Genomic DNA, 10501 nt, shown 5'->3' with positions numbered 1-10501 from the left:
AAAAAGATCAAGAGGGAGAAACTTGAAATGACCTCCACATGTAACACCAGTCCTGTTTGGAGGGTTTTCTAATTGTTGCCACTGAAGCCTGACACTGTGCCATCACAGTCTCAGCATCACTGATCACCAGAATGGAATGATTTGAATGAGATTCTGTGATTCTGTGATTGAAGACGAAGGTGGCGGCGGTGTACCTGGCTGCTCGTCTGTCACTCCTGCTTTGGGTTCTGTTTATGTCATTTCTGATTTCTGGCAATCCTTCAAACAACAGAGTCTTTGCTGGTTTATAAGCGGCAAACCCTTCTGGAACTTCGAGAAAACAACAAAACTCTGAGATTAACTGATGACAATGGACAGAAACATCTGCCACCTCTGCTATCTGAGATTCCGGCTCACCTGTTCAGGGCGTCGGCCCTCCCGCGCCAACGCAAGCGCCCCCCCTCCCGCGCTGACGCAAGTGTCCCCGTTGCCGGGGCAGGCGTGGTGGATGGTTGGTCTAGTTGAAGGCATACCTGGCATGCTCATCTTCTATTTCCCGGACAGGATTCGGATTATCTTTTCCCAGCATGACAGGGTGTTATTTGGATCCACCTGACGTCTTCCTCATACCTGTCGCTGGCTTCGATGAGGGGTTTCCCCCCCGCTGCTCCCGCTTGCACCGGCCTCGCAGCCGCGGGGTGAACTCCGAAAATCTGAGGATGCTGCTCAGTGCTGTGCGACACACCGATGAGCGTCAGGCTGCAGCACCAGCCAGGATCGGGCTGGTGAATGCCAGATCTCTGGCAAACAAAACGTTCATCCTCAGGGATTTTTTTCATTTCTCGAAGCCTGGACTTTCTTTTCTTAACGGAGACATGGGCGACTCCCAGTGAGAACAGTGTCTTTGTGGAACTACTACCAGATGAAAGTTCATATTTCAACACTCCATGGGCCATAGGACGCAGAGTTTCTTTTTTTAATTTTGAAGGACTGCTGGCACCATTACCAAATCACTGTCCAAGATTCAAAGAAGGAATATCTGTCAAATGTCATCATTACAAATAACCATAATCCACGTGTTATTCAAAACCATCGACTCTGTTCTGAACACCCCACAGTCTGCTGGTCAGGAAGCATCATCTGAATTATGCAATCATTTCTTTAACTTTTTTATTGATAAAGTCAATTATATAACACAAGAGCAAACATCACAACTCCCACTTGCATTTTCACTGATTCTGTTTCACCCTCGACTGTACTTGAGTGCTTTGAGTCTGTGAGTCTGTCCTCTTTAACAGAAGTTGTAAACCACATGAAGCCCTTTAGTTCCCCGCTAGATATTGTACCCTCTCATTTTTTTAAACAGATTTTTTCTACCATAGATCAGTCAGTTCTGGCCATCATTAGCAAAAGTCTGTCATCTGGTGTGGTACCTCTGAGTTTTAAACATGCTGTTGTTCAGCCCCTGCTGAAGAAACCAGGTCTAGATGCTGCAGAGTTGGCCAACTTCAGGCCCATCTCCAAGCTTCTGTTTTTATCAAAAGTCATGGAGAGAGTCGTCTACACAGAGCTGCAATCGTTTCTGGTTAAAAACAAAGTCCATGAAGTTTACCAATCTGGCTTTAAAAGCCTTCACAGTACAGAAACTGCTCTGTTGAGGGTTTTTAATAATGTCTTGCGGGCAACTGATGCAGGAGACCACGTGGTCCTCGTCTTACTGGATTTATCTGCTGCATTTGATACCGTAGATCACAACATCCTTCTGTCCAGGCTTAGTGACGTGGTAGGGATCCGCGTCACTGCTCTTGACCGGTTCAGATCATATCTGGCAGACAGAACTGTGAGTGTAAGTTTATCTGGTTTTACATATGCTACAGCTCCTCTGTCTTGTGGGGTTCCTCAGGGCTCAGTTTTAGGACCTAATTTTTCTCTGTACCTCCTTCCATTGGGCTCCATCATTAGAAAACATGGCGTTTCCTTCCACTGTTACGCTGATGATAGTCAGTTATACGTCCCCATAAACAAGAAAGGTTCCTCTATAACTGCCCTCCTGTCTTGTCTTCATGACATAAAAAATTGGATGGCCCTCAGTTTTTTTAGTTTTAACGAAAAAAAAAAAAAAACAGAGGTGATGGTGTTTGGTCCAAGTGGCTCCTGTGACCCCTCTAAGATGGATTTGGGTCCCTTGGTTCCACATGTTAAACTGTCTGTTTTAAACCTGGGTTTTAAAATGGACAGGGATTTTAAGCTGGACTCCCACAGCAGCTCAGTGGTAAAGACCAGCTTCTTCCAACTGAGGTGGTTGACTAAGGGGAAGCTATTTTTATCCCAACGACACTTTGTGATCCATGCCTTCATTACATCCCGGCTGCATTACTGCAACTCACTTTACTTCGGGTTCAGCCAGTTGTCCCTCTCATGTCTGCAGCTAGTTCAAAGCCCTGCTGCTCGTGCCCTGGTCGGAGCAAGAAAGAGGGACCACATCACACCGGTTCTGGCTGCCTCTCCATTTTAGAGGTAACGTTAAGATTCTTTTATTTGTTCTTTAAACCTTTGAGTGGTCTCGCCCCGCTTTACCTTGATGAGCTCCTCTCTCCCAACACTCCAGCCCGGTGCCTCAGGTCAGCTGATCAGCTTCTCCTTGAGGTACTGAGGTCCAAAAGGAAATGCAGAGGGGAACAGAAATTTTCTGTCTGCGCTCCAAAGCTTTGGAACGCTTTGCCACTAACTATTAGACAAGCACCTTCCCTGTCCATTTTTAAAACTAGACTGAAGACTCATTTTTATAGCTAAGCTTTTACTCACACATGAGATGTTCTGATTTTACATTCAAGTTTTATTGTATGTTTTTACCCTCAGTGTTTTCTTTTATCATGTTCTTGTCTTTATGCTGTCATTTGTTTTCATCTTTTTATTCACTTATTACATTTGCTCTATTTTGTTTTTAGCTTCTAATGTTCAGCGCTTTGTTTCAATTTTCAAATTGTGTTAAAGCGTTATACAGGAGTGCAGAATTATTAGGCAAATTAGTATTTTGGCCACATCATCCTCTTTATGCATGTTGTCTTACTCCAAGCTGTATAATAGGCTCGAAAGCCTACTACCAATTAAGCATATTAGGTGATGTGCATCTCTGTAATGAGAAGGGATGTGGTCTGATGACAACACCAATATCAGGTGTGCATAATTATTAGGAAACTTCCTTTCCTTTGGCAAAATGGGTCAAAAGAAGGACTTGACAGGATCCGAAAAGTCAAAAATAGTGAGATATCTTGCAGAGGGATGCAGCACTCTTAAAATGGCCAAGCTTCTGAAGCGTGATCATCGAACAATCCAGCATTTCATTCAAAATAGTCAACAGGGTCGCAAGAAGCGTGTGGAAAAACCAAAGCGCAAAATAACTGCCCATGATCTGAGAAAAGTCAAGCGTGCAGCTGCTAAGATGCCACTTACCACCAGTTTTGCCATATTTCAGAGCTGCAACATCACTGGAGTGCCCAAAAGCACAAGGTGTGCAATACTCAGAGACATGGCCAAGGTAAGAAAGGCTGAAAAACGACCACCACTGAACAAGACACACAAGATGAAACATCAAGACTGGGCCAAGAAATATCTCAAGATGAATTTTCTAAGGTTTTATGGATTGATGAAATGAGAGTGAGTCTTGATGGGCCAGATGGATGGGCCCGTGGCTGGATCGGTAAAGGGCAGAGAGCTCCAGTCCGACTCAGACGCCAGCAAGGTGGAGGTGGAGTACTGGTTTGGGCTGGTATCATCAAAGATGAGCTTGTGGGCCTTTTTGGGTTGAGGATGGAGTCAAGCTCAACTCCCAGTCCTACTGCCAGTTTCTGGAAGACACCTTCTTCAAGCAGTGGTACAGGAAGAAGTCTGCATCCTTCAAGAAAAACATGATTTTCATGCAGGACAATGCTCCATCACACGCGTCCGAGTACTCCACAGCGTGGCTGGCAAGAAAGGGTCTAGAAGAAGAAAAACTAATGACATGGCCTCCTTGTTCACCTGATCTTAACCCCATAGAGAACCTGTGGTCCATCATCAAATGTGAGATTTGCAAGGAGGGAGAACAGTACACCTCTCTGAACAGAGTCTGGGAGCCTTGGTTGCTGCTGCACGCAATGTTGATGGTGAACAGATGAAAACACTGACAGAATCCATGGATGGCAGGCTTTTGAGTGTCCTTGCAAAGAAATGTGGCTATATTGGTCACTGATTTGTTTCTGAATGTCATAAATACATATTTATGAATGTAGAGATGTTATATTGGTTTCACAGTTGAAAATAAATAATTGAAATGGGTATATATTTGTTTTTTAAGTTGCCTAATAATTATGCACAGTAATAGTCACCTGCACACACAGATAGCCTCCTAAAATAGCTAAAACTAAAAACTACTTGGAAAAAATTCAGCTTTGATATTAATTCGTTTTTTGGGTTCATTGAGAACATGGTTTTTGTTCAATAACAAAATTAATACTCAAAAATACAACTTGTCTGATAATTCTGCACTCCCTGTATAAATAATGATGATGAAGTGCACCTGTTGTTAATTCCATGATCACCAATACAGGTGAAATTGATTAACGAGGCCCTCAGCTGGTTAACCAACCAGAAAATTATCAGACAGGTTTAATTCAATTCATGCCAGGCCCAATAAAAAAAGTGTTCCTTTAATTTTTGTGAGAAGTGTGCATTCCAGGTCAATTGACAAGTTTTTAAGTACATTCCTTTTTTCCTCAGTATGCTTTCTTTATCAACAAATCTGGTGGCAGTACGAATACAAACCAAGATGTTCCTTTGTTCCTTTACCATCCTGTCTAGAAATACAGACTCTTTGGAATATTTTACTTCTCATGGAATTTCTCATAGTTTGTGGCAAATCAAAGATCACAGAAAGCGTCACAGCTAGGATGCTCTAAGTGAAAGGTCAACGTTGCTTTAATTTGGAACAACCAGATTGAAACCACCAGAACTGACATTGGGTCAAATCATGGATTTAAACTCTGAACAAGCAGGTTAAGACAATTGCATCATTTTGCTGAAAACTTTCACTAGAACTTTCCTTTAATATTTCAGAAAGTTAACTAAGGCACATATATACACGTGTATCCTGCAGCTCGCTACTTAACCTCAAGTTTTACTTTGATGTTCATCGCTGCAAGTTCAGCTATAAAGTAGCGGAAGACATAAGGCACTGACACTGAGCTGATGGCGTCACTTTTGCCACAAAGAGTGCAGAGAGTCTTCCTGTGGCGCATGGCGGACCAGTAGGGTGGAGGCTTCTCCAGCAACGGGGAGAGGAGGCTGCCGCAGTCAACGCATACCTGAGCCTCCGAGCGGTCGGAGCAGTTGAAAAGGCGGTCATGGAGGAGGAAGGAAGAGCCGTGGGCCAGCAGGGCGTCGCGCTCCATCTCTCCAAAGCGGATGCCTCCCTGGATGTTCCTCCCTCCGACAGGCTGGTTGGTGACTTTGTCTCGTGCTCCGGTGGTCCTGACCTGAAACTTGTCGGAGACCATGTGACGCAGCCGCTGGTAGTAGACCACGCCGATGAAGATGTCTGCCTCCAGCTCCTGACCGCTTACTCCGCTGTAGAGCCGCTCTGTGCCGTAGTAGTTGTACCCTCCCGCCCGCAGCAGCTCCCCAAAGTGATCCAGCGCAGAGTTCTCCTCAGAGAAGGTGAAGGGTGTGGCGTCGTGGCTCAGGCCATGGAGAGCGGCAGACTTGCCCGCCATACTCTCAATCAGCATCCCGATGGTCATTCGAGACGGGAAGCCGTGGGGGTTGAACAAGATGTCGGGGGTCATGCCGCTCTCTGTGAAGGGCATGTCCTCAGCGGGCCACAAGTGGCTCAGGATGCCCTTCTGCCCGTGGCGGCTGGCAAACTTATCCCCGATGGTGGGGTTTCGCGGCACCCGGGTGGTAATGCAGACGCGTTTGAAGTGCCCTGAGCCGCTGTCGTTGCTGCAGATCTTTATGTTGTCCACCACACAGGCCTCCTGGCTCCTACAAACAGACTGGTTTCACTTACAGGACAGAGGACAGGAGTGGAACAGACGTGTGAGTGCTTACTTGTAGAAGTGGACACAGCTTTGACCCGTGTTGAGGTTGATGTAGCTGTAGAAGGGGTCACCGTACTGAAGCACAGATCCAATATGAGGGAGTCCATCAGCATCCAGCTTGTCGTTTACTTTGGAGTCACCTGGCTTGCTCCCAAACACCACAGCATCTTCCCCCTTCACCTTGTCTGCCAGGTCCACCAATTCCGTCTTGTAGATGCTCCCATGTGCAAAGCCTCTCTCCCACGATGACTTGTTTACAATCTAATAAGTTTAAAGAGGGTTAGCATTTAAAGTCCTAATCTGATCCTTTTTTTAGATCTATTTTCAAAGCGTTCCCAGTGGTCTCTCATTTTCTAGGACATAGTTTCTGCAGAGCGGCAGAAGTTCATTAGAAATTCTTCTCCGAGTTACGGGTGGGACCGTTTACACGGAGTGAGCCTTCCTTAATTTCCCATCACTCCTTTGTTTGTATTCTCTCCTGCTAGCAGTGCAGCAAAAACCGTGATCAATATCGTTTCTATCCAGTCGTACAATTGCGATCCAGATTCCAGTTCATACGAGGAAAACAAAGATGTTTATGGATATATTTGTCTGCATCAGAGTTTACTAGCACATGTCCATCAGCCACAGTTAGAAGAGGTTTGGTGTGAAATGTTAAAGTGGTGCAAATCTGGTGAATCTTGATGCAGGTTTTCTCTTTCATAGCTCTATTCTGATATAAAATACTTTGTGTCGTAACATTCCAGCCGGGAACAAACCGAAATTATTAATTTTGCCTTCATGATCAATTCATGTCATCCAACTATTGCTACTAAACCTAAGTCCCTGACTGGTTAAAGTTGAACCTGGTTGAACTTTCAAAGGATGTGCAGTTTCAATATGTAGTCCAAAAACAGTCGCAGAAACTTGCATAGCGACATGTGAATGTGAGAGTTTTGAACGCTGAAGCCCAAAACGTGCATAAAAGCTCGCTTGCATACTTTTCCTTTAAGAGGTTTCTTGACTGAATGTTAAAAAGAGGGGTGTGAATGTAGCTTCAGGTTGGGGGTGTGAGAGGCTGTAAGTTAGCAGGAGAGCGCATTAACAGAGGGCTCTCCGCAATGGGGAAGAGAAATGGGCGGTGTTGCTCTGTGCCTATGGTCTCGCCCACAACTCAGAGGTGAACTTCTGATAAACTCCTACTGCTCTGTACGAACTATGACATAGAAAATGACCGTTTTTAACCACGACTAAAAACAACATAATAACAACAAAAAAAAACCACGGGGAACTAGGGATGCTGCAGTTTTGGATCCAAAACTGAACTGTATGTTACACCATTTAACCGAATCGAGGGGAAAATGAATCTCTGCAACCCAATAGCATACAGTACGTTTACATTAGAGCATCAAACATGTAATCATTTATTATTGTTCTATTGGATCACACCAGGCTCAGCATTAACCAGCTGAAAGGTTTTTCTGCATTGCTGCTTGTTAGCAAATAAAAAAAAAGTATTTCTCCAACTTTTTTTTTGTTGTTTAGTAAAACACAAATCATGTATCGAACTGAAACAAAACCAAATGAAAAAAAAAAACAAGGTTTGAAGTAGTAAGCAAAGGCAATGGTTGCATCCCTACTGGAAAAACTTCTAGAATAATTCAAAAGACGATGGGAGTGGGACTTTATCACCATGGCATCTTCCATGTCGTAGCCAGTGTAGGATATGACGGCAACGATGGCATTTGTGCCACTTGGATAGTTGTCCAGGTTGTAGTGGTCGTACATGTAGGGCCTGACGAGGGCACTCTGTGGCGTCTGCAGCCGGTACAGCTTGTTGTCTGAGCGGTCCATGAACGAGTGCAGAGGAAAACCCATTGTTTGCTTACCTGAAACGACAGGTTTGGGGTTTGAACTGTTCCTACCCTTCAACCAATGTTTCTGACTCCACCCACTTACCCATCTGACACTGGTACATGTTTCTAGGACTCTGGTTGTGGTCTGAGAAAGGTATGAAGTTTGCCACCACGCTCAGCATACTGTGAGGAAACAACTCCTGGTGCGTGGTGACTCCAGCTTCAATCTCCTCTTCTAAAACACCAACATTGGTGTAAAGCTACAGCAGAACAGAAAACAGATTCATAGCTTTCTTCTGATCACCGTCTCTATGGCAACAATGTCTGTCAACATGTACCAGCTGTACCTGCTCAAAGGTGCCAATGAATTCCTGCCTGCCCAGAGCCAGGTTTTGAACAGGCCGCATCATCCGGCAAGGTGTTGTGAAGAGGAACAGGCCTGGATACAAGCTGGCTTTGCCTGTTTTAGGAACCAGGACGATCTCTGTCCAGGGAGGAACCTTCTTCTCCCTTAGCACCTGCACACCGTTTAGTCATCAGGTTTCTGTTTCCAACGACACCACATCTCTAACATCCTTTTCATACCTTGAACCTTCGGATTGCATCAACAACAGTTGGAGCCAGGTCAGCCTCCACCCAGCCAACCACAGAGCCATCCAGGATCACAGGGTAGCAGTCTGAGAAGGCCTGAGCAGGAGTGCCATCCACTGGAGTAACACCTGACACAACACCAACAGGAACATCTTGTTTTTCAGCTGCTGAGATGCAGTTTTAACTTAATACGAAGGTTCAGGGCTCACCGAGAGAACAGAGCAGTGTAGGCAGGGATGTGGTGGGGCTGGATACTGTCACCACCTCACAGCTGACAGTCATGTGGTTCATGAGGCCACAGGGCTCTCCGTCCGGAGTGTGGACAGGACACAGGAAGCCCCAGGACTCCGGCAGCAGCTTACGAACAGAGGTGGTCCTCATCTTGGCGAACGCCGCTCCTCTGTGCACACAGCGGAAGTGGGACAGGTAGCGGATGAAGTTCAGCTTGTCTGCAACAACGCAGAGACCCGAGTTCTGCAGCATGCCCAGACCTGGCAAAGGACAACAATTACAACACGGCCACCAATCGTTCAAAAAACACCAGTGTTGGCACACACCCGTTTTAGAATTTAGGTTTCCAGTAGCTAAGAGATATTCAAAAGGTTTGGTGACATCAGAGCCCATGTTCAGCATCTTGATGACGCTCTCTGTGCTCCATCCTCTGGCACACACTTTGGATCCTCTTTTGTCAAAGGAGAGCTTCACAGAGACCAGCCATGCAGTCATTCTCTCCTGCGGAAAAACAGTCGCTGTCAAAGATGAAAAATCGAAAAACAATAACATTAAAATTATGATTAAGAAGTGAGAGTGTGGTGTGTGTGTGCTGGTGAGCGTAGTCATGTGAAGACGTGTTTTCGGAGCTCCTCGGATAGGCTAGTTTTAAAATATATATATTTATCCCTCCAAAACTACTAAATACTTTTTTGATGTTGTGATATCACGCCGAGGAGCCGCTTGTCAAACATTTTTGCATTTTCAAAGCTATCAGTAACTGGATATGAGTAAAACCAGACTTGTAAAGGAACAGGCCGCAAAAGCCCCGGCTTCTGCTGGCGACAGAGCGACGCAGCCTATAGACTTATGCGAGATCATGAAGGCGATTGCTAGCTCTGAAAAGAAGATATTACAATGCATTGATTCAAGCACGAAGGATCTGAACGACAAAATAGATACAATTAAAGAAGACCTTGAGTAGCAAGGAACCCGCCTAGATAGTGTCGAGTTCGGTTTGAACACATATTCCGACCAGACGGTGGAGCTGGAGAGCGAAGTTAGCAAGCTAAAATCGGAGGTGGCTAAGCTAACCGACAAAGTGGATGACATAGAGGGGAGACAGCGCCGCTCTAACGCACGCATTGTCGGGGTGAAGGAAGGATACGAAAACACCGGGAAAGCTACAGATGTTATCGCCGCGATGCTTAAAGAGTTACTGGGCCTTAATTTCACCCCGACGCTGGATCGCGCCCACCGCAGCCTGGGACAAGCTGGAAACTCTCCCAGGGCAATCGTGGTGAAGTTTCATTACTTCCAAGAGAGGGAGGAGGTGTTCCGGAGAGCCGCCAGCCTACAGCCGCTGCTTTTACAGAAGACGAGGATAAGCATTTTCCCCGATTTCACTGCGAGTGTGGCAAAGAAACGGGCAGCTTTCTCGGAAGCGGAACTGATAGAGTTGTGCATACATTTATCTTATATTTGCTTTGTATGGTTTTGACCTGTCTTCTTTTTCTGCCCATTTGAGATCATGCTCAGCTGGTATCTGGAAGGTTGCAGTCATCCTAGGCTGAAGGCTGTCTGGAGGCTGACACATTACAGATACTCAAAGATGCTGACGCAGACCTATTGCATTGAACTATGACATCAATGATAGTAGAACCAGTTTGAGGCTGTTTTTCCTTCCACACCTTGAGAGCAGCAAATGTAAACTAGATTTGTAATTCCTGAAGAAATTGCGTCTGATTGCTGAAAGCAATACCGATTTAAAGCATTTTATAGCTGTAAGCATTAAAGACCTTCTGTCCT

The 10501-nt window shown here is 45.4% G+C and overlaps 1 protein-coding gene across 1 annotated transcript in view; it reads right to left on the bottom strand.

Annotated features, from left to right (window-relative positions):
* Positions 1 to 5117: 5117 nt before the first annotated feature.
* polr1b (RNA polymerase I subunit B) overlaps positions 5118 to 10501 on the bottom strand; it is a 12984-nt gene continuing 7600 nt past the window's right edge. The window contains exons 8-15 of the mRNA XM_024263826.2: positions 9040 to 9214; positions 8692 to 8973; positions 8477 to 8610; positions 8239 to 8409; positions 7995 to 8151; positions 7728 to 7924; positions 6067 to 6317; positions 5118 to 6000 (exon numbers count right to left, since the gene is read on the bottom strand). Coding sequence (XP_024119594.1) covers positions 5118 to 6000; positions 6067 to 6317; positions 7728 to 7924; positions 7995 to 8151; positions 8239 to 8409; positions 8477 to 8610; positions 8692 to 8973; positions 9040 to 9214 — 2250 coding nt within the window. The remainder of the gene's footprint in view (positions 6001 to 6066; positions 6318 to 7727; positions 7925 to 7994; positions 8152 to 8238; positions 8410 to 8476; positions 8611 to 8691; positions 8974 to 9039; positions 9215 to 10501) is intronic.

Source organism: Oryzias melastigma, unplaced genomic scaffold (genome assembly GCF_002922805.2).
Source record: "Oryzias melastigma strain HK-1 unplaced genomic scaffold, ASM292280v2 sc00216, whole genome shotgun sequence".
In the NCBI taxonomy this organism is placed as follows: Eukaryota; Metazoa; Chordata; class Actinopteri; order Beloniformes; family Adrianichthyidae; genus Oryzias; species Oryzias melastigma.
The sequence above is the reverse complement of the archived record's forward strand: the minus strand, read 5'-3'. Positions and strand labels throughout refer to the sequence as shown.